This window comes from Prionailurus viverrinus, unplaced genomic scaffold (assembly GCF_022837055.1).
Source record: "Prionailurus viverrinus isolate Anna unplaced genomic scaffold, UM_Priviv_1.0 scaffold_42, whole genome shotgun sequence".
Classification (NCBI taxonomy): Eukaryota; Metazoa; Chordata; class Mammalia; order Carnivora; family Felidae; genus Prionailurus; species Prionailurus viverrinus.
The window spans coordinates 2,923,761-2,949,290 of record NW_025927609.1 but is presented as its reverse complement, the minus strand read 5'-3'; the positions used below and the strand labels follow the sequence as shown (position 1 = coordinate 2,949,290).

Here is a 25,530-nt window from a genome sequence, read left to right as displayed (position 1 = left end):
GTGAGGTGGGCATTGTGCGGGCGGTCCCGCCTCTCGCCACCCTGGAGCGCCAGGTGGTCAAACATGCAGGTACACACTCATGGGGACCAAACGTAATTGGCAAATCAATCCTTGGCCTGCATTGTCTGCCAGCAGCGTGATGGAATTGACCGACCACGGCATCTCTGCCTAGAATCCCTGCACCCCTCCCACGTGCTGACCCCACCTTCCTGTCCCAGTCTCCCCACTTAGCCACGAGGTGGATCTCTCTTCCCCTCTCCTCCCGTCTCTCTGTCCGATCCGTGGGTCCATCAAAACCCTGAGCAGCACCCCCAGCCTCCACTGGGAACCCCAGGCCCCACCTGTTTCCAGGGGCCGGTTGGCACCCTGGGATGGGGGAGGGTCGAGCCCCGGAGCCCGGGGTAGGCTGCAGAGGGCTCCTGGCAGCACAGAGCCAGGCAGGGGGCCTGTCGGGACTCCTGAAAGCCACTCCGGCCTCCACGTAGCGTGGATTCGATGCCCAGCGTGGGCCCTGCCTGGGCAAGCTCACGGGTGCCTCAACCCCGGGTCACGAGAAGTCACTGGTCTCCACGCCTTCCCAAACCAAGCGCAGCCAGGGTGAGCAGCGAAGCCTGTCGTGGCTCCGCACCCGGATGAGTCACCCTGAGAGCGTCTGCCCGGGGTGGAGGTGCCTCCCTCCCGCCCTCCGTCCGTCCCCACCAGGGTCAGGTCCTCAGGAGAGAAGCCTGGGGGTACGATCCTGTTGTCTGAGTTCGACTCCGGTGTCCGGTCTCACCAGAGCTGTTCCCCGATGGGCCCGGAAGCCAGAGCCAGAATGGAGCCCAGTGACGGAGCCCAGCAGGGGCCGGGGGGAGGGTGGGCGCGTCCTCGTGGGGAGGAGGCCTCCAGCCAGGCGGAGCTTCCCCGGGCACGGTGCCCAGGAGGATCCTGGCCGGTCCTCGGGAACTTGGAGTCCAGCCTGCGGGACTCTATCCCCCAGAGAGAAAGTCACCTGAGTCTCAAAGTCAAGGACGAGATGCCACCTGAAAGGACTCCTGTTTGCACAAAAACGCAGCATAACGTCTGTGCAGAGTCAGCCGGGCTCGCGCCGGGCAGGCCGCGACTCTGCACGGAGCCCCACGGCCACAGAGCTGTCCGCTCGAGGCGGGCCCCGCGGGCCCAGGAGCTCGCGCAGGGAGCTGGGGGCCCAGCCCCTCGGCCTTAGAGGAGGCCGGAGCCCGGAGCCCGGAGCCCGGAGCCGGGGCAGAGCCGCCCTCCATGTCAGCTGCAGGTGTGCCTGCCAGTGGGCACCTCTCCCCACAGGCCCTGGTCTCCAGCAGGTCTTTGTGATATTTGACCATAAACGAAGGCTACGGGGAGCCCTGTTTACAGTAAACTCTCACTTCCTCCTGCCTGGATGAGCAGGATTGCACCGGCCCAGGAAGGAAAACCCGCGTGCGTCTGGTTTCTGGAGCAGAAATGACTTCAGGCTTCACACCCCCCCCCCCCCATCCCCACCCCCACCCCTGGCCTCCTCAGGTCTCGCTCCGCACAGACCCTCGGCTTCTGGCCTCCTTCGGGACAACTTGCACGGTGGCGACCACGGCACATTTTTCCCCGTGGCAACGGAGGTCTCGGGCTCGGGAACGCACGCGCATGTGCCCATGCACACGCACACACGCGCAGGCTGAGCCCTGTACACGCCGGCACTCCCTCACGGCAGGGCTAGCACAGCCCAGCATACCTGGCCTGCACACCTAGCCCACACACCCGGTGCACGCTTGGTGCACACCCAGCCTGCACGCCCGGCCTGTGCTGACGCCATCGGCTTGGCTCTCGAGAGCTCCAGGATCCCTGGAACACAGCGGCCTGATGATCAGGCACAAACGGGGCCCCAGGGGGCGGAAGACCCTGCTGAGGGCGAGAGCCTGTCCTAGCGACAGAGCGCCCAAGGCACTAGGGACCGTGAGCTACGGAATCCGGTCAGCCCAGGCCATCCTGCAGCCCCAGAGGGGACAAAGACCTGCTGTCCCTGGTCCTCCCCGAACACGGGGCACAGGGTAAGTGCCCTCCTCTTCCTCCGATGAAGGCCAGCTCCCTCCCTCATCCTGCACTGCAGGGGTGAAGTCACCTCCCCGTGGTCACCTCTCCCGCTGTGGTCCCATCCACCGACAGGAGACACCCTTCTCCTGCCGTGAGCTCACCCACTTGGCCCTGTTGGTCGACAGCGCTGTCCCCAGGCTCGCGGGCACCTGACCGGGAGTCACACAGGCCAACACCAGCTGATGAGCTGGACGTCCTGAGTCACCGACTCTCTCAGGCTTCCTCCTCTGCAGCTTGGGGACACAACCTTTGCTTTTTAAGCCTGTGGTGGTGACCCAGTCCGAACAAGCAGGGCGATGGTTTTCTGCACCCCGGCCCACGTGCGTGCACGTGCAAACACATCACCGAGCAGCCTCCTCCAGCTTAAATTCTGCCCAGCCTCCGGGCCAGCCCCTCCTGTCCCCTGGCCCCTCTCGAGAATGTGCATCCCACTTGGGGTGGAGCAGCAGGAGGGGGGTGCCGGGGCCCCGGGGAGGGCTTGGGGTGCAGGCACAGCACCGGTGCCCTCTCTCGTGCTTCCTGCAGGCTGAGTCCTGGGGTTCAGCTTCCTCATCCGGGCACCGGAGACATGATGCCTGCCACCGAGTGGGTGTGAGGGTGAGTCACCAAGTGTGACAGCCAGCATATCACCAGAGGGCATCTGGGGGAGAGAGCACGGGGGTCTTGCCCCCCCCCCCCAGTCACTGGGGCTGCTGACCCTGGCTGGTGGGGGCTTTGCCGACCTCAGTTTCCCTGCAGCTCCCTAGGCCTTTCCCGGGGAATCTCCTGCTGTCCCGACCTGTGGGCACCTCCTGAGAGCTGTCTCCGGCCACCCTGGGCTCAGGGAAGTCCTGGAAGAAGGCCTTCCTTTTGGAGTGACAATAATGAGTGTGCTCCCAGGAGCCGACGGCGTCCCCCCCCCCCCCATGTCACTTCTCTGGGCACCCCTGTCACCTCTGCCCCAACTCCCACCGCGGGTGAACCACAGATGAACAGTCTTCCTGGGGCCAGGGCCGCCTGGACGCCGGGGTGTGATGTGATGAGGGGGTGTCGCCCCGAGGCGCCCCGACGGCTCTCCTCGGCGGAGGGGGGGGGCTCCGTGTGCGTCCAGGGATCTGGCTGCCCGTGGGCTGGGGGCCCGCTGCTCCTCCCCAGGGTCCCGAGGCAACAGCAGCACAGGGCCCACTGCCTCCGCTGCCACCGTCCCCGCGCTGGGCACTTGTGACCTTCTGCCGCTCAGGGAAACCACTTCCCTCTCCTGTTTTCATTTCTCTTTTTCCCAAGGAAGGGAGGCCACCTGCCCCTGGCCCAGCGCAAGCCCTCAGCAAGGGCAGCCGCATCCCCAGGCCTGGTGTGCTCGGCTCCGAGGGGGCCTGGCGCCCAGGGCCAGCAGGGAGCTTTTGGGACTCAGGGTCCTTACCCACAAGTCGGGCGAGCTGTCACCTTCCCTCACAGAGGAAGGGACTCAGAGCCAGGAAGCGCCCATTGAGTCTGGCTGTAGGAGTCCCACAGGCCTGGAGCAGGGCAGGCGGGAGGCGTGGGGTAGCCTCCCCCCTCCGTGGCCTTCCTACCACGCCTGCACCAGGAGGCTGCCCTCCCCTCACCGCCCCCAGGTCACCCCAGCACAGCCGTGGGGTCCCACTGCAGACCAGGGCAGACACCCCCACCTCAGGCCCCCACTGAGGCCGGGAGGTGGCCCTGGGTGGGTGGCCGGTCTGCTGGCTGAGCTCCCGCCCAGCCCCTGCTTGCTGGCCCCACACGGGGCTCTCTGTAGCCACTGGGGACCGTGCTGGCCCCAACGCAGGCTGCCCACCCCCCACCTCCTTGCCAGGCCCCTTCTGTGGCTGCGGTCTCCACTCCTCCCGGGCCGGCCCTGCGTGGCCAGCTCTCCAAGCTCTGGCCTCCAGTGACCCCTCCACGTGCCGGCCCGGAACACCTGCACCCACCCCGCCGAGCCTGAGCCTGCCTAGTTGGTGGCTGCCTCAGCCCCTCAGCCCCGGGGCCTGGGGGCAAGGCGGCCAGTGGCTGAGGTCCTGCAAAGCCCAGGGGGAGACCCCCAGAGCCATTCCACAGATAAAGCCCGGGCCTCTGTTTACCCAACAGCTCCACAAGGATGAACAGTGTTGGCTGGCCCGGCAGGGAGGGGCGCCCCACGTCCCCCGCTGGGGTTCAGCCTTCCAACCCCAAGCTCGGGCACCCCTTGACCCTCCCACGGGAAAGCACGGGACTATCAGGCCCGACTGTCAGGCTGGAGGGAGGGGGAGGGGTCCACAGGGAATGGGGGGCTGCGGTGCCTCTCTAAAGATGCCTCTGTTCCCTGCACAGGGGAGGAGGAGGGAGTCGTTCCATCGGGAAGGTGCATCAATACTTGTAGACGGCACGGTCACGGAGCATGGAGAGGGCGGGAAGCGAGGGCACAGAGGGGCTGCCTGCCCAGGAGTCCCTGGGACTCGATGCCGGGGCCTCTGCCCTTTGCAGGTGGGCACTTGCCTGTTTCGTCCTCCGTGTCAATTTCCCGGGGCCACTGGATCACAGGCCACAGACCAGGGGGATTTAACTCCACAGAAGTTTATTCTCTCACAGGTCTGGAGGCTGGAGGTCCAAGATCAAGGTGTCAGCAGAGCTGAACCAGCTCCAGAGGCTCTGGGAAGGGTCCCTCCTGCCTCGGCCAGCTCTGGTAGCATCTGCTGGCCCCCGTGTTCCTTGGCTTGTGGCCACACCTGTGTCCACCTGTCCCTCCATATGTGCCCAAACTCCCCTCCTCTATGACACCGGTCCTATCAGGTCGGATAGGAGCTTATGGCCCAGCTCAACTTGATTAACCTGCAAAGACCCCGTTTCCAAATAAGGTCACATCCACAGGTTGGGGGGCTTGGGACATCAACATATTCTGGGGGACACAATGCAACCCACAATACCCTCTTCTTAAAAGGGAGGGAAGAATGGAAAGCATCACAAATAGGGACCCTAGCCATTGGGCCCTGCCTCCAGGCAGGGTCTCTTGGTGGTGGGGAGGGGGTCCACAGGGCTGTGAGAGCAAAGAAAATGGGGAGTCTCTCTTGGGGAGGGCCCGGAGAGTCCCATCACATCACCATCACCGTGTGGCTCTGGGGTCTGGCTGTCAGGTAAGCTGATGTGCCCATCACCACTGCTGGCCTGGGAGGAGGGACCTGTGACCCTGTGGGGACAAAGTCTCCGTGCTTCCAGCCTGCCCTGTGCACGAGGATGAGGCTCTGGCCCCCTGAGCTGCAGGAGAAGCCGCAGGAATGGGAGGGAGAAGGGGGCCCGGCTCTGAAGGGGTCGCAGCCTGAGAAACAGCAGCCCGGCCCCCACGCACCGGCTGCTCCCCCACCAGCTGCCCCCAACCGAGGCGAGGGGAGCAGTGACCCCACAACACCAGAGAGCCTCAGATGACAGCTTTCCCCCAGCACCCCTCCCCTGTCCTGCTCTGACCCCTCGCCACTGACCACGGGCAGCCCAGGGCGATGACCAGCCTCGACATCACCAGACCCCAGGGGCCTTCTCTTGATGGGGCTGGCGTCGGTAGGGTGCGTGTTGGGTGCACCCCTTCTCCCACGGCAGGACCTGGCTGTGCACCCCATCCAGAGGCATTTCCGCTGCCCCGCCCAAGCTTTACCGCCCCCAACACACTCTGGCCACCAGCCCGCGTGACCAGCCACGTTCTCTTGGCCCCGTGGCCTCTGGGTGGGGTGGCTGTGGCGGGCAGTACCTCCCTGACCCCTGGCTCTCCCCTGCACCACCCAGCAGGTCCAGGGCGCTTCGAGCACTCGGGGCTCCCCGGTGGCTGAGGCCACGGCACACCTGCGGGAGGCGATAATCACCGCCCAACTCAGACAGGCAGACGACTTGGCCGCCGTGCCTGTTCGGGAAAATTAACTGGACCCCATACGGAGACCCATACAGAGAGGGAACTTGCCCAGTAAGTGTCTTAAATGCACGGGCCCAGAATGCTGCAGCACAACCTGCCTGCAACTTGGGGCCCAAGGGAGGTGGGCAGTGTCCCTAGGAGCTCGAGGTCTGGAGGGCTCCCGGGTGCTGGCCAGTGGGACTCCAGCCCCTCCAGCTGGACTCCTATCCCCTCCATCTATCTATAATCTTCCACCCGGGGAGTCCCACCCTGCTGTCAGGAGGGGCCCCGGCCGGGGCTGACCGGAGAAACTGACTGGCCCTGTTGTGCCCTTGTGTGGCCCTGCACCTCGAGGCCAGCGATGGCCGGAGCTTGGAAGTCTGCCCAATGCCCGCTTGGGGGGTTGGACCCACCGCAGAAGCCTTTTCTTTTCCCCACTCGCTCTTTGGGGTCTTCTGATTGCCCAGTGAGAGGAGACAGACAGCCGGGGCACCAAGGGACCAGGGCCAGAAGCCAGGCTCCGCTGACCTGGGGCTGAAACCCCAGCCTCAAGGCCTCCCTGCCTGCCCAGCGGGAGCTGAGACCTCGGCAGCCAGGCTGCAGATGTGAGGAAGAAGCTTCCCAGGGACGAATCACAGCGGCTCACGTTGGCCCGGTGTCCTCTGTGTCCTCTGAGAGCCTGGGGCACGTGCTGCTGTTGGCCGAGGGGCAGGAGGAAGGAGAGGCCACGGGCACAGCTGCATAGCAGGGAGGTACTGGCTCCACAGTCCCGTCAGAACAAGGGAAGTCCTACGGACAGACAGGGCCCGACTTTCGTGCCAGGCGTGGAGCTTATGGAAAAGCGGACTCTCCTGTCCTCGAGAACACTTTATCTCCGTACCCGCCGGGTAGAGAAGTTGTGCTTTTCACACTCCTGTCGTCGTCATCATAGAAATAAGTGCTATACGAACACAGTTCTGCAAAACACAATGAAACTGGGCAGCTTCGTGGGAGCCCACAGCCTCCCAGACGCGAGGCGTGGCCGTGTGTCCACAGCGTGACCCGCGGGAGGTGGGCAGGGTGGAGGTGTGCCGCACCCCTTCTCCTTGCGGAGACAAAAGGGAGCAATCAAAAGGCAGCCCCGCAGAAGACATGACAAGCCACAAAGGAGAGACAGCCCGGAAATGCGGAGCAAGACGGCCGACTGGGACCCGACACGTTAGTTATGTGCGCGGTTAAAGGGGCGAACACACCATGTAAAGAGCAGAGATGGCGGACTGGGCTCCCATCCGAGACCCCAGGTTGGACCATCTACAGGAAACCCACCGGAAATAGAAAGACAGGCCGCACGTGTGTAAGCGGTAGATAAAGCATCGCGCCCACGCGGCGCTGACCGTACGGAAGCCAGACAGCGGCGAAAACACCAGAACAGACCTCGGAACAAGGGGGATCCACGGCGAGGAATCGCCCGCAACGGAAGCACGGTCAGCTCGTCCAGGAGGCACAGCAGTCCTAAAAAGTAGGCAGAGGGTAAGGGAGAGCTTCAGAGTGCGCGCGGCTAAGACGGACAGGGCGGAAGAAATGAACTCGCAGGTGTAACTGGTCGTCTCCACACCCGTCCCGCAAAAGCAAATAAAAAAGGAAGACAAAATCAGGAGGATGTGGAGAGCACAAACATCGGTCTCACCCAGCTTGGCTTCCCTGGTGGTTATGTTTACAGAGCATAAACAGCAGCGCACCGGAGGGTCACCCAGCGAACCTCGCGCCCGTCCGCAGAACAAGCCTCCGTGACACAGAGGACACGGCCGCAGATCCCGCAGACGATAAGAGGGGCCCGAGAGAATACGACGGACCTTGGAGAACTAAATCCGACAGCCCAGAAGAAATGCGCAAATGCCTTGGAAAACAAACATCTGAAGCTCGCTTGAAAGTGGAATGGGGAATGTGTGTCGCTCTAAATGCAGTAATGAGATCGCATGTGTGATTTACGGCCCCCCCCACCCCCCAACGCGGCTCCCGCCCCAAGCGCTCTCACTGACGAATTCCACCCAACGCTTAGCAGAGAGAGAATTCCGACTGTACACAAATATACAGACTCCATACAACTTGTAGAGAATGACAGGCTGACTCGAAAATTTATACGGAAATGCAAAGGACCCAGAAAAGCAAAACTCTTAGAGACACAAGAACAAAATGACAAGACTTACACTACCCGACTCATCAAGACTTCAGAAATCACTTGATTTCTGACAAATGTTTCAAATTAATCCAGCAGGGGCAAGGGAGCGTCTTGGCAATAAATGGTGCCGGGACAACGGGCCATCCACAGAGGAAAAATAAGCCTCAACCGTTGTCCCAAAGCGCAGGCAACATTCATCCCAAAGTGGGTTGCAGATGTGGACCAAAAGCTAAAAGTGTGAGAAGCCTCCAGAAGGGAGCACAGGAGAATCCCTCCACACCAGGAGCGGGGGTGGAGATCGCTTAGGACACAGGAAGCACCAGAAAAGAGAAGGTGTGTTGGATGTCATAAAATTTAAAACTTTGAACTCCTCTCTTCCAACGAAACGCAGGCCACAGGTGGGAGAAATATTCTGTGTGTGTGCACAAACATGTGTGTATGTGCACACGCACATGGGTAGATCTGTATGTATACCTGTGTGCAGATATGTATACATGTATGTGTATATACACACACACGACGAAGAAACTCCTATCAAAACATATAAGGAATTCCTACAACTCAATACTAAGAATTCAAACAACCAATTAAAAATTGACAAAGACACGGGCGCCTGGGTGGCTCAGTTAAGCGTCTGACTCTTGGTTTCGGCTCAGGTCATGGTCTCAAAGTTCATGGGATCGAGCCCCGTATCGGGCTCTGTGCTGACAACGCAGAGCCTGCTTGGGATTCTCTCTTTCCCTCTCTCTCTGCCTGTGCCCCCCGCCCCCAATAAATAAATAAACTTTTTTTTTTTTAAACTGGCAAAGACTTAAGTAAACTTGAAACCTAGAATGGCCCATAAGCACGTGAAAAGAGGTTGGCCATCACTAGCCATCAGGAAAATGCAAAATAAAACCACAATGAGGGAGCCCTGCAGGCCTATCAGGGTAGCTAACCGGGCCCTGTGAGTGCTGGTGAGGACGAGGGGCAGCCAGCGTGCTCTCCCGCTGCAGGGGGGACTCGCGTCACAGCTCGGCAGCTTTTACGACGTTGACAGCCATCGTGCCATGGGACACGGCCGCTGTGCCCGTATCCCCACTACCCGAGAGAAAAGAAGGACGCGCGCACAGACACTCGGACGCGAAGATTCCCAGCGGTGGCACCCGCGGCAGCTCACACCGGCAACGGCCCGACTGTCCGCCGACTGCGGAGGGACCACAGACGCTGGCCCAGCGAGCGCGGCTCCGCAGCGAGAGAGGCTGAGGCCCCAGCGGGCGACCTCTGCACGAGCCACCACGCGATCGGAGGCGCACGCGGCAAGGACTGTCTGCAGGAAATTCTAGAAAGTGCAGAACTAGTCCACGGTGATGGAGAGCAGTCCACGGCCGCCTGAGGCCCGGGGAACGGGAAGGGCCCCCGCAAAGGACCCAGGGGCTTTCTGGGAGGCCGCGGTGACGGCGGGCTGCGTTTGGCGGCGGCGGCTGGCAGAGCTTCTCGAGCCACACGCTCAGTCCGGATGGGTGAGTCCCGCTGTGTGTCCCCTGCAGCTCAGCAGAGCTGGCTTGTTCTGGGGACGCGCCGTTCCGTGGGAGGCTCCCACCCCGTGCTCCCCACAGTCTTCGATCCGTGGTCCAGTGGGACCTACGAGCCCCCCGCTTTCCTTGAGCCCTCGTGGCCGGAATGGACACCCTTGGTGAAGGCAGGAAGACGCCCGGGTCCACGTTTCCGACTCCCTTGAGAGGAACGGCGGTGCCTCGAGCGAGCTGGGTCCACCGACGCCTCCTCCCTCCCGGGCGCCCCGCCGCTCCTGGCTGTGGCGACGTCGCAGGCGCCGCTGTGCTCACGGAGCGCCCGCCGTGTGCCGGGCGCTGTGCGAAGCGGTTCTCGCAGTAGGTGGTGTTTGCTCAACCCCGAGAAGTACACTGTGTGGTCACGCACGCCGTCTTGACCAGGAGAAAGCCAGGCACGGCTCGGCCCTGTCCGCCGCCACAGGCCTGGAAAACTGCCGCGCGGATCACATCCAGGCGCATCCGACAGCAGAGGCCACCTTCTGGGGCCCCCGTGCTCCTCTGCGCGCTGGGCTCAGCTGCCCCTGGGTCTGCCGCGGTCACGGCCCCGGGCAGTACCCGGACCCCCGCCAGAGCGACCAGGAGGCAGAAACTCTGAACCCCCGGCGTGCCCGGCACTCAGGTGTGCCAAAGCACAGGTGAGCCTGGCCACACCCCAACGGAATGGCACGCGCACAACACCACACCCCGGGACCAGCGCCCGAGTGGGCGAGGCCCTCGTGGCCCAGAGCAAGATGCAGACGGTGGGGCCGGGCGAGGGTCCCCAACAGGCTGGCGGGCCTGGGCCAGGCCCATGGCCGCCCTGGCCCTCTCTCCGAGGGGCCGGAATGACTCCCGAGCGGATCACCCGGCCCGGACGGATGGTAGCCCCACGAGACATCCGCGGGGCTCCCCAGGCAGGGGGCTCCGACTTCCAACCTGGGAGTTCCAGAAGCGCCACTTAATGATGACGACTACGGGAGTGCCCCACAGAAACAACCCAGTGTGAACTTGGGATCTCAGCGGGCAGCGGTCCGGCTGCTCGAGGTGTCCTAGGCGTGGGACGGGATGCGGCCGGCCCGTAAGGAGCCCAGCCGGGGAGCCGTGGGCCACGCGTGTCGGTTGAACACCCGTTAGTCTCTTCCGAAGCCGGTGTCCCCCTCGGGGACCCCCACTGCCGGGGGTCGCAGGGCCCACTCGGGGCGCACACAGCGAGGCCGAGCCCCCACACACGTCAGGGCCCCCCAACACCCAGAGCCGCGGCTCGGTTCCGGGCATTGTGGCCGTTCCCACGCAAGCAGCATAACCGCCCCACTGCCGCTGCCAGCCCGGCCTCCTGCCCACAGCACGAGTGCCACCCCGGGCTTGAGTGGCCGGGCCGAGGGGTCATCCCCACGCCGGCTGACAGACCCCGACTCTTCCGGGGACCCCTGCGGGTCCCAGCCTGCTGTCCTCTGTCCCGTGTCCTGCTGTCCCGCCACGGGGAAGCTTCTTGTCCACGTCGGGCCTCTCCCCAAGAGAATCTATTTCCTTCTCAGTATGGTGAAACGCGGTTAACGTCAAAGTTACCACGTTAACCATTTTCAAGTGCCCAGTTCTGTGGCCTTCGGTCCATTCACGTTGCCATACAACCGTCACTTCCATCCATCTCCAGAACGTTCTATCTTCCCCACACTGAAGTCTGTCCCCAGAGAGCACGGATTCTCCCTCCCCCTCCCCCAGCCCCTGGCTCCCACCCATCCCCCTTCTGTGTCTACGGTTCTGCTGCTTGAGGTCCCCGTGTAAGTGTCCTTGGTGTAATGTCCTCAGACTCATCGTGTTACAGCAGGCGTCGGTTCCTGTCCTTTTTATGGCTACTCTTCACGTGCCACCGGACGTCACGTCCATCGCCTTGTCAACGGGTGTGTGGCTGCTTCCGTCCCTCGGTCGCTGAGTCGCCGTAATGAACAGAGGCGCCAGCGGGGTCTCTGCCAGAGGTCGGGCCCACGCCCACCAGCGGAAGGACACGGTGGCTCTCACTCGGTGGGGCTCTGCCAGACCGCGCCACCCTCTCCCTCGAGCAGCCCACGCGGGTGCTGATGGCAAACTCACGTTTTTGTTTTTGGTGATGACCATCCTAATGGGTGCAAAGAGACTGACAAACTTTCTTTAACCCAAAGGTATTTGCCAGGGAATCAAAATGAAGGGACCCCTGTGCTCTGTGAGCAGCCACATCTCTCTTATTGCTAGAAGTTCGTAAAGCCGGTTCGAAGAGACTGGGAGAGTCTGGCCGTGAGGGTCTTCCAAATGCTCGGTTCACAAGTGGATTCGCTGAGCGTTACCGGGGAGGGAGGGAGGAGGAAGGGGCGTATGGCACCCTGGGAGGGGAGGAACCCACTGGAAACAGGCCGGGCTGGAGATGCCACCCGGAGAAGGGGGACCAGCAGGGCCGGGGAGCGCTCAGCCCCAGGCCGCCCCTTCCCGCGCCCTGCCCTGAGCGCCCAGCGCCCGGTGGGTCGCTACTTCCGGGGGAGGGCAGCTCCTGGCGGCCAGGCTGGCGGGGGAGCTGGTGCCACCGCCCCCTCTCTGAGATCTGGAACCGGAGGGCGGCGGGAGGAAGCGGCTGGAAGGACGGCACTCCCACAGAGACGAGCACGGGGACGAGGCAAGGTTCTTCCCCCAAATATTTTATTTAAATATTAAATTAAAAAAACATACACCCGCTAATCATTTGGCATACATTTCTCATGTTAACATAAGAAATAAAATAATTAATTCCGTTGCGGTAAAAAAAAAAAAAAACCAAACCAACCAAACTTTGTACACCTTAATCGGGCGCCGTGGCGCCTTCGCACAGGCTATGGCCGCCAGTCTGCGCACCGGCGCTGTGGAGAAAGTACAGGACGCACGTCGCACACACCTAAACACAAGACAGAGACACGACTCACAGCCGGAAAGAAAACCTCCGTGAAAGTAAAGTGCTTGTCACGGCTCCGAGGCCTTTGATCTGGGGCGTCAGGACAGCAAGGAGTCTAACGAGGGGACCCCGGTCTCGGGCTGAGTCGGCCGCGCCGCCTCTGTGGACCCGGAGGCCCGGACGCCCCCGGGGCCCTCGTCACAAGTCAGCAGGAGGCTTTGGTGATTTCTCTGTGGCCAGGCGCGAGGACAGTGCCTTCCCCGACTCTCCGGCGACAGCCACGGGGAGGTAGCAGCAGCGGCCGTGGCAGGGCCGGTGGCCGGTAGCAGGAAGCCTGGCAGGCGCGGACACGCGGGCCGCGGCCCCCCGTGCTCGCGGCCGGCCCCCTGCCCTCTAGGAGCCCGGCGGGGGGGGGGGGTGTCCTCGGCTTCTCCCAGCGCCCTCCTCTCCCCTGTTAATACTGTAGGTTGTAAGAGCCAAAGTGAGCTGAAGGCACCTGGGTCGGGTCGAGGGACGGGGACTGACTGGTGCAGAGGGGGTCGGGTGGCTTCTGACCCGAGTTCACCCGCCAGGTGAGGACGCGCCTCGTCTCCCCCCTCCACGCCGACCTGGTGCCGGTGCTTGCTAACGTTACCAGAGAGCAAAAGTGACACCAGGAACACAGAAGTGTAGTAAAAAATATAAAAAATAAGTAGTGTCTATCTGTCTGTTTATATACATGGACAGTATCTGCTTTAAAAAAGGAACAAAGCTTGAACAACACTGATCTGACCTCTCACTGCGGTATTCTCGAACGAAAGCCTGACGTGTGCGGCCCGGATGAGGCAGGGCTACCACGGGCCACGGCCCGGTGGCGGCAGGCGGGCGGGGCCGCGCACCCGCGACCCCGCTTTCCGCCTGCCCCTGCCCGACGGCCACGCCTGGCCGTATTGCACACCCCCCCCCCCCCCCCCGCCCTGGTCAGTTGTTCATTTTGGACCCTGATAATGAAATGCATAAAAACTTAAATTAGCAGCGGAAATAAGATGGGCAGCAGGAAGAAACCTCTCCGGGGCCCTCCGGGGCTCGTGGGGGACTGAAGCCACGTGATCCGGGCCGGAGCCCCAACCTCAGTCACCCACGGCTTCTAGGCTCTTCCTACGGCTCCTCTGAAGGATCCTGGAAACCGACCTCGAGCAGTTGATAAAAGTTCTCATCTAAAATAAGAAAACACCGTCCTTGGGGTTCTGATTTCAGGGTAGAGAATTCCAGGAATTCGTAGATTATTTTCTCCTGGGCCGGCCAACAGAGCCTTTTTAAAAAAACTGATACATAAAAGTAGAAAGTTCACAGTCCTCGTTTTGAAGCGTCAATGTTTCGGGGAGTGGAGAATCGTTCACCAAAACAAACAAAAAAGGCTACCAAACACACACGCACGCACGCGGATGGACACGCGGCCCGCGCCACGGTCTCTCCCGAGGCAAGCCCCGCGTGGCCCCCGTGGCCCCCTCCCGCCGCCCCGACCGCAGTGGCGCTGGCCAGTCCAGCCGAGCCCTGTCGCCTCTCGCCCCGCCGCCCTCCTTCCCCTTCCCGTCCGCCCACCCCGGCACGCCCCTCAATTATTATTTTTCTTCAGAAAGTTTCCAGGCCCTGCTCAGAGTTGCAATTGCTCAGTGCAAGGGAAAAAGTAAAACCGAGAAGAAAGTAAAACGCCAAAACGCCAAACGTATTGCTTGTTTCGCTTCTAGAAACTTATTGGCTTCGAGTCCGGAAACGTCTTCACATACTCTGAAATTATTGCTTCGAAGGGCCGGCCGGCCCGAGCCGCAGGCGGGGTCCTCACTGCACCAGCACGAAGGTGCCCAGCCGGCCCGAGGTCAGGTCCTCTATCTCACAGTCCGCCTGCGGCAGCCCCGCGGCCACAAAGCTCGGGGGCAGCGTGGCGGCGGGCAGCGGGGCTGTGGCGCTGCCGATGTGCAGGTGGGTGTCCAGCAGCTGGGCCGCCGCCGCCACCGGGGAGCCCCCCGCCTGCAGGAAGCGGGGCGGCAGCAGCGGGCCGGGCGCCAGCCCCAGCTCCTTCTGGAGTCCCGACACAAGGAGCGTGCCGTCGCACGGGGCGAGGACCAGCGGGGCCGGGGGCGGCTGGGGGGCCTGCTGGCAGCCGGGCGGGCCCGCCGGGTGGTGCTGGAGCTGGAGCAACCTGGAGGGAGGGAGGGGGCGGGTCAGCCGCCGGCTGGGGCTGCTCCCCACACGCGAGGCTGTGCGTGACTAATCCCTGAGCAATTCCTGACATTTCCATTCTCCGTCTTGCTTCTGCGGCAGCTCAGAGATGCCAGCCAGTCGCGACGTTCTTATTCGCTGCCCCCCCTCCCGCCCCCCACTCACGGGCGGGCCTCAAAGTGAGGAAGGCCGACCGCTCCCCTCCCCCCCCATCCGCCGGAACGAGGCCCCACCGGCGGATCCCCCCACACTAGGGGCCGGCAGGTGCACGCGTCTGATTCCACGGAGAGGGCGAGGAGCTCCCGAGATAAGGTTACTCCAGAGACCCAGACGTCCTCGAGCCCTCCCCGGGGGGCGGTCACGGGAGCGAGGCGGGGGGCGTACCTCTGCTGGTGTAGGACCTCTTCCAGCAGGCTCCGGCCCTCCCGGCTGCCGGCCCCGCCGCCGTGCGGGCCCGGGCTCGGCGCAGGCAGCTGGAAGGCGCTCAGGCCGCCCCTCGTGGCCCGGCTGGAGGAGGAGGGCGGGCACACCTGGCGAGCCAGCCCCTTGATCTTGTTCAGGCCCAGGAGCCCTTTGGCCCTCGTGCTCTTCCTCAGCTGCTGCCGGAAGGCCTTCAGCCCTGGGGGGTGCAAAATCAAGCCGGTCCGTGGGCGGCCCGCAGACCCCGGGCCGGCGTGAGCAGGGAGGGACCCCATGCAAACGTGAAGGCATGAACGGATTGCTTTCCCGTGGGGGTTAAGGGCACTCTCTGGTCATCCGATCGGATGACCCCTCCCGGGGCTAAGTCCTCTTTTCTTCAGAGTTCGATTTGGGGCAGCAGCTCCAACCCCGAACGAGCCTGGGCAGGGGTCCTCTGTGGACGGAGGCACGAGCGGGGCGGTGGGCTGAGGGAGGGAGCCCAGGCAGGCAGGTGGGGGCTGCCTCTGTGGAGGGTCCCTCCCTGACCTGTCCCCTCCTCCAGGTGAGGCGCTGCGGCCTGGCATCCAAGTGTCTCCTGGGCTTTTAGGACCGGCCACTAGGAGACCCTGTGAGTTCGTCCCAGAAGACGGGGACATCTAGAGCCTGGGAGCTCTGCTGCTCCGTCCAGGCCCGGCCAGAGACTCGGGGCATGCCATCTGCACCGGGACAGGGTGACACCCTCCCAGGGGCACACACAGCACCTTCTGGGACGGGTGGAAGGGGAGCAGGAAAGGTTAGTCACCTTGAGTGAGCGAGGTGTCCGACGCCCTCCGGCCTTCCTGGAAGCTGATGGGGAGCAGAGTGACCCCTCCTGGGGCCCCCTGAGCCTGCAGCACTGGGGTGGCAGACTGGGCCCCCAGGAGCGGTGAGGCCAGTCTGAGAGGGGAACAGGTGCCCACCAGCCCCTGGGCGGCCAGGCGTCCACTGAGCCCCGCTGGGCCGTCGCCGGCCGAGAAGGTCAAGCAGCTGTCGGAACTGGTGCCCTCCGAAGGGCTCGCGGCGGAGGAGGAGACGACGATACCTGCAGAAGCAGCACGCGCTCCTGAGGGGCCTGACGCTCCCCAAGGCCAGAAGCAACCCACCAGCACCCAAGTTTTCACCGGAAGTCAGAGGAAAGAACAGGCACGGACACTTTCTCCGTGCCTGGTGCACAGCCCCTGGGTCTTGGGACAGCCCGTGGGGCCAGCTGACAGGGGCAGACGGCGGTGCTGGCCTCCCTGTGCCTACCCTCAACACGGGGCAGGAGTCTATGACGGCCAGAGGCTGTCAGAGGCGTCTGGGAGCCATGATGGTGGCCGGCCACCTTGAGGGTGCGGCTGCCGCTGTAGCTGACCGGTGGGGCTCAGACAAGGACACACGGGGGCCTGGGCTGCGGACCGGCCCTTCCGGCCCCCGGGGGCAGCTAAACCCCAAGCTGTCCTGCCACCGAAGGACCACGTGCGGTCTCGAAGTAGGATCTGCGTGGCCTCGGGGTTAGAGCAAAAGGCAAATCCGGACAAGGGCAATCAGACGCCCACCAGCCAATAAGGTGCACTCTCCATCGGCCGGTCAGAGTCTCCACCGCACGCCCGCCCCCTGGCCGGTGCCCCGGGCCGCATTCCTGCCCCACCGGGCACTTACACGGAGGGGCACTCGGGGAGAAGCAGGTGGAGACCTCGGCCAGCGTGTGCCTCCGGCCTGTGCCGCCGGACAGGGGCTCCTGCGGCTCCCGCTCCTCCTCCAGGCCCTGGCCCTGCCTGACCTCCTCACTGATGCTCGCGTCTAGCAGGCCGCTCGGGGAGATGGGGCGATTCCGGAACACTCCGTTGCAGTTGGCGTCCAGGGGGAAGAGCAAGGGCTGGGGGGACAGACACAGACCCGTAACTCCTGGGGCTCCACGGGACGCGGGTGGGGGTCGTCACCACGGCTGGGAGAGCCCCTCCCACGCGACGGCTGCCCAGTGTAGATCACACACCTGGAGTGAGCTGAGGGGGTCACAGTCCGTGTCCGCCTGCAAGACAGACTGCCCGAAGGCCTGGGGCTGTGGGCACAGCAGGGAGGGCTGGAAAGAGTCACCAGACAGGCCTTCCTGAGGCACCTGCGGGCAGACAGAGGACAGACGTCAGCAGGGAGGTAGCTTTGGGGACAACCGCAGACAGCGTCACTAGGAAGGCCCCACTGGCTTTGCCGCGGGGCTGACAGGTCAGTCACCACCTGCCTGGGCTCAGGACATATGCACCTTCCTCTCCAAGGCCATGTCGCCCAGGGTGACCAGGGGAAGGTGTCAGGAGGCCAGACCGGGGACAGTTAAGGAACAAGTGGCTGCAGGGTAGTGCCTGACCCGCAGCGGAGCGGCCGGCACCCCCTCTCCTCCATGTAGCCTCTGGTTCGTGGCTCCCACAGGAACCCCCCCCCCCCCAACCCCCATGCCGCATGGGCAGGAGACGGCACCCGGGGGCCGGCGGGCTCAGCGGGCGTCTCAGTCCCGGGCCCGTCTGGGTGAGGGACCGTAACTGGCGGGCGTGGGGGTGCACAGTCTGGGCAGAGCTCGGGAAGGAGGCTCCCCCCCACCTCAAAGCCGCCGAGATCCGAGCTGCGCGGCCTCTGCTGCCGGGCCAGGCCGGGCCGCGCCGACGGCTGTGTGTGCCGATGTTCCTTCAGCCGCTCGAGGAGGAGGTAATAAATGGCAGCAAAGTGGTTGTAGCTGCTGTTCTGCAGCGACTGCAGGAGGCAGAGGGAAGCGGGGTCAGAGCGGGGCCAGCACGGGGAAGAGCGGGGCGACAGGGCTCCGCGGCGGGCGGTGCCTCCGACGCTTCCCGAGCGGCTGAGGCTCCCTGACAGGCCTGTTCCCAGGGTTATTCCTGGGTGGCCGAGAATATCCCTTAGAGGAGTGGACAGCTGGCCCTTAAATTAGCCCATGTTCCCGTTTTAACTCGACTGGCGAGCGCCTGCTTTTCCTCGGAGTGAGCGCCTCTCCCGTCCAAGCCCGCGCGAGGCCGGGCGGTGGCCCTCACCTCCACGGTCCTCTGCCGGTCGATGCCCAGGGTGTGCATGATCCCCAACACCTGCTCGTCGTAGCGGCCCGGGCTGGCGTTGTAGCTGAGCGCAGAGAAGGCCGTGCAGGCCTGCCGCGGCACCGGGGGCTCGGCCTGCATCCACCTGTGCTGCCGGATCTGGGCGATGGTGATGCGCTTGCTGGGGTCCACCACCAGCATGCGGCGGATCAGCGTCTCACAGTCTGGGGGGTGAGGGAGGCCCGCTGAGCCCGGGCGGCCCCCCTGCGTGCTCCCACCACCGCCCCGCTGGGGACCAGGCTCCCCTCCTGAGCGCGACACACGAGTGACCGTCCTAAAGGACGCTGAGACCGGGGGCGGTGGCCCCGGGCTGCCGCTCAGGACCTGCTGCCAGGAGAGCCAGCAATCGAGGGGACGGGGTCCTGCCGACCTGCCCCAGACCGAGGACCAGGCCGGCCGGCATCCCAGAGGCTAGGCCCTCTCGGGGGGACCGCAGAGTCGAGGCCCCCCCGCCCCCCCCGCCCCACAAGTAGGGCACTGAGGAAACACCCAGTGGGCTGGGCTTGTGTTGCAGGCGGCAGGGAAACAGCCCGCGGTAACGCGGCGCTGACTCACGGACCTGACGGCACACCCAGACACCGTCGGGCAGGCGTTTCGGGAACCAAACCCCCACCCCCTCTGCAAACCCCTCGTCCTGGGTCGCCCACCTTGAGACATAAAGAACGGGATACGGAAGCGGCCCTCCAGCACCCGCTGCCGCAGCGCCGGCAGGTTGGGTCCGTCGAAGGGGAGCGACCCGCACACCAGCACGTACAGCACGACGCCGAGGCTCTGCAAAGACCACACGGACGGCCTGGGGTCAGCGCCCGCGCACCCGCGGCCGGGGCCCTGGCGTCTGACGCGCGCCGCCCACGCGGGCTCCTGGCTCCTACCCAGATGTCCAGCTGGGGGCCTTCGTACTCCTTCCCCTCAAAGACTTCTGGGGCCGCGTACGGGGGGCTCCCACACCACGTGGACAGGGGCTCTCCCGACTTGTAGAAATTCCCAAATCCAAAATCTGAGGGACAGGAAAACGGACGGTGAGGTCACGGCGGAAGCGGCAGGGCCACGGACACAAAGGCGCGCGCGCCCACAGCGGGGGCCTCGTGGGCCCTTGGGAGACCGCGCTTCCCCGGCTCGGGGACCACCCCCCGCCCCCCAGCCCCGGAGGGCCCCTTGCCTGCCAGCTTGATGTCCATGCTGCCATCCAGCAGCAGGTTCTCGGTCTTCAGGTCCCGGTGGACGATGTGGTGGCTGTGGCAGTACTCCACGGCGGACAGAATCTGCCAGAATTTCTTCCGTGCCTCGTTCTCGCTGAGGTGCCCGTTGGAGGTCAGATAATCTGAGGAGTGACAAGCCGAAGCTCCAGCCCTAACGTCCAGAAGTCTGGCCATCGTCTGGAGCGCGAGTGAGGAAAGCCGTACGACTTAAAGACGGGCGGACCCAAACGCCGGAGGGCGGATGCCCGACCAGCTACACCCTCCGCTTTCAACAGATGTTGGACACAGGCGTGACTTACCAAACATCTCTCCATTTTTCGCGAATTCGGTGACAATGTAAAGCATATCCTTTGTCTCCATAACCTAAAAACACAAAGACCTAACGTTTAACCACACGGGAAGAGAACATGCCAACGGTATAAATAATCTACTCGAACCCCAGTAAATTTTTAACTTCCCCAAGGATGAGTGTATCCATTATCTTTAAAAAGGAAAGAAAATAAACACTTCTGTGTTAAAGAAACAGATACGGGGGTTCCTATTCAGGAAAAGAATTTAAAACATCAGAGGTGAATTCCTCACTAACCTGTCTATCCGAATGCACTAGAACCTTCCTGTATCACCGTGTTAACGCAACTGCCTCACCCACCCGCCAGCTCTGTGAGGCCTCAGAGGTCTGACACCCGCAGCATGCACCGCTAGGGCTTTCTTCTAGAAGCCTAGCAGGCAACAGATGATTCGGGCCAGCGCAAGCTGAATAATAGATAACGAACACCCCCTTCCCCCTGGCGTTATTGACATGATGAATTGGGCGCTGAGAAGCGGGTTCTGCCAGGTTAAGCTGCGACAGACTGCTCTTTATACGGCAACCCCCTCAGCATGTGTCAGTAGCAACAGCCGAGGTCAAACACACCCTGCAGGCTCACTTACGGGTCGAGAATTTTACTTCACTGTGCAAACAATTTTAAAAAAGAGTTGAAAATACAGCTAGCTAAGAAACAAGGTAAATTTCACATCTTTGGTCCTAAAAGAAGGAAATCCAACTCCTTCCCAGGGGTTTTACAAGATTTCAAAGGGAGACACAGAGACAATACGTGCTCACAGGAACAGATTTCTTTAGGGTTCGAAATACAGTTTTTCCGTAAAAAAGACACTTCAAAGGCAACTGGTTTAAGCCGTAAATCTAACAAGACAGCAAACACAGTGTGTGTGACCAAGAATCTCCAATGTCCTGAAGTGTCCTGGCCCCCCACGTGTGCGGTGGAGGCCTGAGCAGGAAGGCCGAGGTTCGTCCCTCTCCTCAGTTCAAAAGAGAGCCGGAGAAAGAATTAAGAGTAAACGTGTTTGGGGTGTTGGGAAACCTCCAGGCAAGAGCGTAGTGTCTCAGCAAGGTTCTGGGGCCTGGGCCAGCTGGATGAGAGTTAGACACCAGCGTAAAACCCCGAGGAATGACATGCATTGCTGTCCCTATCACGTCCGAACAGTTAAAGCGACCCAGACAGCACCGAGAGGTTTCACTCCGCGAAGGGACCTCTCACTCTGATGCTGGGGGCGATGTGCTGTCTAACTGGGCTGCTCCACACAATGGGCCAGCAGAGGGACAGGAAGACCAGGAAGGTACACTCTGGCTCATCCCTCCAGCAAAGTCAAAAACAGGGCTCGGGCCACTCCTGCGGAAACAGGCCAGGCACATTTCTCAGGCACTGACATCAGCGGCCACGGAGGAAACTTCTTATCAAAGCAGCCCAACTAAAAATGACACAGAAACAAAACACAAACCCGAGCGTATGGTGGAGGGCTGATGACTGCACTCAGCGACTCTAAGTGAACTGTCATTCAGGGGAACACAAGCCCGGTGACACTACTTCCGTGGGACAGTTTTCTCTTCTAACGCCCTCTCCTGCCACGCTGCCCGCCGAGCCTCGCCGTGGGCACACACACCCCCGCACCGTCCCGTGTTCCTCTCAGATTTGGGAGGCTTCACGAGAATCCCCAGAAGGAACTTACACCCGGCACAGCTGGATGAAATACCGAGCATTTGCAAAAAACGTAGCAGCCGGCATCTCATCTGCAGAAGTGGTCGGGTAAGAGTTGCTTTACTGCGCTCATTAAATCAGCGCTTGTAATATTCCAAAGATATGATTTATTAGTTAAAACACGGTAACGACAATAAAGTCACAAAACAAACCGACAGACGGACAGGGCGAGGCATGTTCTTAACGCGGATTCAATGACAAGTTCTCTGTTCTCACCGTGGCAAAAGTATTTTCATCTCTCCGTTTTTGACGGAAGAGTTGAAACGGGAAGACAAATGCCTTTGCAAAGAGTTCACGGAAACTGGTAAACGCAGCCGGTTTTAAAGTTGAATAATCATCTGCAAAGGGGGAAGCGTTTCCTTCCACTAAAATCTGTCCTATGCTAAATGCTTGACAGGAGACAATACCTACGTCTGGTTGTTTGTTTTCTTAGGAAAGTGAATCTAACGACCGACCTCTACGCATTTAAAACTGGAGCGAATGACAATACGAAATAAAATTTTAATGAGGCAAATCTCAATTATGATCCAAAAGCAAGAAAATAATTGAAAACGCATCTGAAGAGCTCCCAGAAATCAATCTATTTACCTTACACAGCCAACCCCCTGCCTCCCACACACACCCAAAGAGGGGCAAAATTCAGAATCGCAGACTTATTGTTGAAAATAAAAGGTAATAAATACACTTGCCAGAAGTAACAGCAAAAGGCAAACTTGAGTCCTTACCTGATAAAGCTTTATGATGTGAGGATGATTCAGAAGCTTCATGATCTGAACCTCACGATATATTTTCTCCAAATTACTGGAGTCTAATCGAGTTTTATCGATTATTTTTATTGCAACCTACAGTTTAAAAGAAAGGATATTTTTGTCCCCAAACAAACGCCTTTCATTGACACATTTTGTTTTTTGCAGCTTAATTTCTGTAACACTTTATGTCCCCAAAGGTCACAAAAAGTTGGGGGAAAAAAAAAACAAGTCACCAATTAATGGTACTTAAAGTTAAGGAAGTATCTTAAATGTCTTCTAGCTCACTTTACAGGGCCTCGGCCTGGATCCCAGAGCCCCACACTCCTGGGTCATCCGGTCATTACTCTCTCTGCTGTCCCCTAATATTTGTCGAAATTATTCAGAATCATAACATAAAGCATTTTCTCCTCGTGGAACTGAGAACTGTCAGCACTGAGACATTGCACGATGAACCCTGAGGACAGGGAGACCACCCAGCCGCCCCCAGGGAGGGTCCTCACAGGCCAGGTCTGGCACACACCTGGGTTTTGGTGACTCGATGCCGGGCCAGCTTCACTACGGCGAAATTGCCCTTGCCCAGGGTCCTCTCGACGTCGTAGAAGCCCACCCGGAGGGGCTTCTGCTGGCTCTGGCCGGAGCCCGCGGGGGCCGCACTCAACTCCGACATGATCACCATGGCTCCGGGGCGCACCTGCGGGCCACCCGGGAGCGCACTCAACACCGGACCTGCCTGACCCGACCGGGGGGGGGGGGGGGGGGGGGGGGCGGCGGCTCGCGCTCCCCGCCGCCCCCTCACTCTGCTCCTTTCTAAACACCTCACCTCGCCGGGCGCTTGCCCGCTCCCACGCCCGCTCCCACGCCCGCTCCCGACACTCCGGCTCCCAAGACCCCCAGCCCTTCGGGCGTGTGGACCCCCTCCACCCTGCGATCCGCGGTCGACTCCATCCCGACCCCCCGACCCCCCAGCCCCGCGGGGCGCGTGGGCCCGCTCCCACCCTCACCGCCCCCTGCCGGTCCTCTGCTCCATCCCGACCCCCGACCCCCCAGCCCCGCAGGGCGCCTGGACCCGCTCCCACCCGCCGCCCTGGGGACACTCCATCCCGACCCCCAGATCCCTTCAGCCCCGCGGGGTGTATAACCCGTTCCCCCGCCGCCCCCCGCCCCGCCGCCCGCTCCATCCCGACCCCCGACCTGCAGCCCAGCGGGGCGCGGGGCCCGGCTCCCACCCCGCCGCCCGGGATCCGCTCTACACCGACCCCGGGCCCCCAGTCCGGCAGGGTGTGTAACCCGCTCCCACGCCGCCTGCGGCCGGCTGCATGCCGATCCCCGGACCCCCAGCCCCGCAGGGCGCCGGGACGCGCTCCCACCCCGCCGCCCGCGGTCCGCTCCATCCCAACCCCCGGAGCCCCAGTTCCGTGGGGCCGGTGGACCCGCTCCCACGCCGCCCGCCCCACAACAAAGGGGAGCCCGGCGGCGGCGGGGCGAGCGGCGTCCCGCTCCGAGACCCCCACGCGCGCGCCTTCGGGCCCCGGAGCCCGGAGCGGCAGTCGGAAACCAGAGCCCGGGAGCTCCGGAGCCCCGGCCCGGCCGCCGCGAGCCCGGCGGCGGCCACCCCCGGCCTCGCCGCCGCCTCACCTCCGCCGCCCTCCGAGTGCCGAGGCCGGGCCGCCGCTCTCCCCGCGGCCCCCGCCGCCCGCTCGGTCGCTCGCGCTGCTCGGGCGCCTGCTTCTCGAGCGCCTGCTTCTCGGGCCGCCGCCGCCGCCGCCGCCGCCGCCGCCCGGGCCGCGCCGCATGTCAGCTCTGAGGCCGCGCGGCGCGCTCGGGCCGCACGCGCCGCCCGCCGCGGGCTCCGCCCCGGCCCCGCCCCGGCCCCGCCTCCGGCCCGCCCCCGGCCCTGCCGCGCCGGCCCCGCCCCGCCCCGCCGGCCCCGCCCCCGCCGCCGCCGCCGCCGGATTGATACATCCCCATTGACGTCGCTTTGACGCCAGAGCGACGCGCGGCCGAGCGCCAGGCGAAGGGAGAGCGGGAGATCGGGCGGTTGCCAAGAGACTGGCGGCTCTGACGCGCGCGCTGATGGGGCCGTCGCCCTGGCGACCGCGGGGCGGTGACGTCAGGGGCGCCGGCCGCCCGAGGCCCGCCGAGGCCCGCCGTCCCGCCCGCGCTCGCGTTCCCGCCGGCGCGCGCCCCCTACCGGGCGTCTCGGGCGCTGCAGGCGGCTCGGCCTCCAGTCCCGGGGTGCAGTTCTCCGCCTGCTAGCGCGCGCAGCCGCCCTGGCGCGGCGCCCCCACTTCTCGCGCTCTTCCCAAAGGCTTGGTTCTGGGGCATTTCCCAACCCCCCGGAAGTGCAGCACCGCGGTTGCTGCGTCCTCTTTGGACCCGTAGTCCGGGGTCCCCGTTATCGGGGTACAGGGCCCCAATTTCTGTTGAAAGTCCTTGGACTTGGCACCTCTATTAGGAGAAGTAGCAGGTGGGGCTCGGGAAAGCTCGCAGACTCGCAGAATAGGGCCACACGGGATGCCAGGTGACAGCCCGCCAGCTCCCACTCCCCGAATTGCCCCCCCCCCCCCCCCCGCATCCCAGAGAAGCGCCAGCACCCCCAGGGACCCTCTGGGGCTCGGCAGCTGCAGACACACAAGACCTGGGGGCAGCCCAACTCCAGTTACCTTTGTTCTGCACAAATCTATTGTTTAGCGAGTGAGAAACTTAAACACAGGAAACCTGGGCAGCATCTTCTGGCACAGGGAGCCCCGGGTGGGATGGGTCGGGTTCTCGTCCTGGCTTTGCCCTCCGCCCCCGCAAGGCGCGCCAGTGGCGTGGTTCAGCCCGCCCGTTCTCCCTCAGATCTGCGGGTCAGCAGCTGGTGACAGACCAGAGGAGGCTTGGGGACCTTTGTAAGGGAATCCACGGGCTCTGCTTTGACGAAGGCACCCAGGGGGATGGAGAGAGGTGGAAAGGCCCAGAAGGCCGGTTTCTCGGAGGGCCAGAGGTGTCGGTGAGAATGGGTTCTGCCCACTGAGGTCTTCAAGCTCTTGGGACCAGCTATGGGGAGCCCAGTTAGCAACACCTTCAGTGAGGTGGTGATGGTTCTCTGACAAGTCCCCGATGCTCTGCATTCAGACAAGGGGAGGACTCTGCTCCTGGGGCCGTGGAAGGGTGGGGGGGGGGGCAACAGGTGGGGTCAGCTCAGGCCAGGACTTCCTCCTTGGCAGCAGTGGACAGGGAAGGTCCTGTGGACTTAGTTACTTTCCTCTGCTGCCTGTTTCCCCAGAGCTGCTGGGGACAGTCCTGTGCCCCACACCCCCCCCCCCACCCCGGACTGGTGC

At 62.9% G+C, this 25,530-nt stretch overlaps 1 protein-coding gene across 1 annotated transcript; it reads right to left on the bottom strand.

Moving 5' to 3' along the window:
* Window positions 1-12,261: 12,261 nt before the first annotated feature.
* SIK1 (salt inducible kinase 1) lies at window positions 12,262-23,993 on the bottom strand. Its single transcript, XM_047847070.1, has 14 exons — window positions 23,843-23,993; window positions 22,728-22,898; window positions 22,184-22,300; window positions 19,722-19,785; window positions 19,383-19,544; window positions 19,096-19,220; window positions 18,871-18,994; window positions 18,164-18,387; window positions 17,721-17,870; window positions 17,125-17,247; window positions 16,791-17,007; window positions 15,913-16,191; window positions 15,096-15,330; window positions 12,262-14,691 (listed from the first exon to the last, which is right to left on the bottom strand). Exons 2-14 carry the CDS (start codon window positions 22,881-22,883, stop codon window positions 14,331-14,333), a joined length of 2,337 nt encoding a protein of 778 aa, XP_047703026.1. The 5' UTR covers window positions 22,884-22,898; window positions 23,843-23,993; the 3' UTR covers window positions 12,262-14,330.
* Between the last annotated feature and the right edge of the window lie 1,537 nt (window positions 23,994-25,530).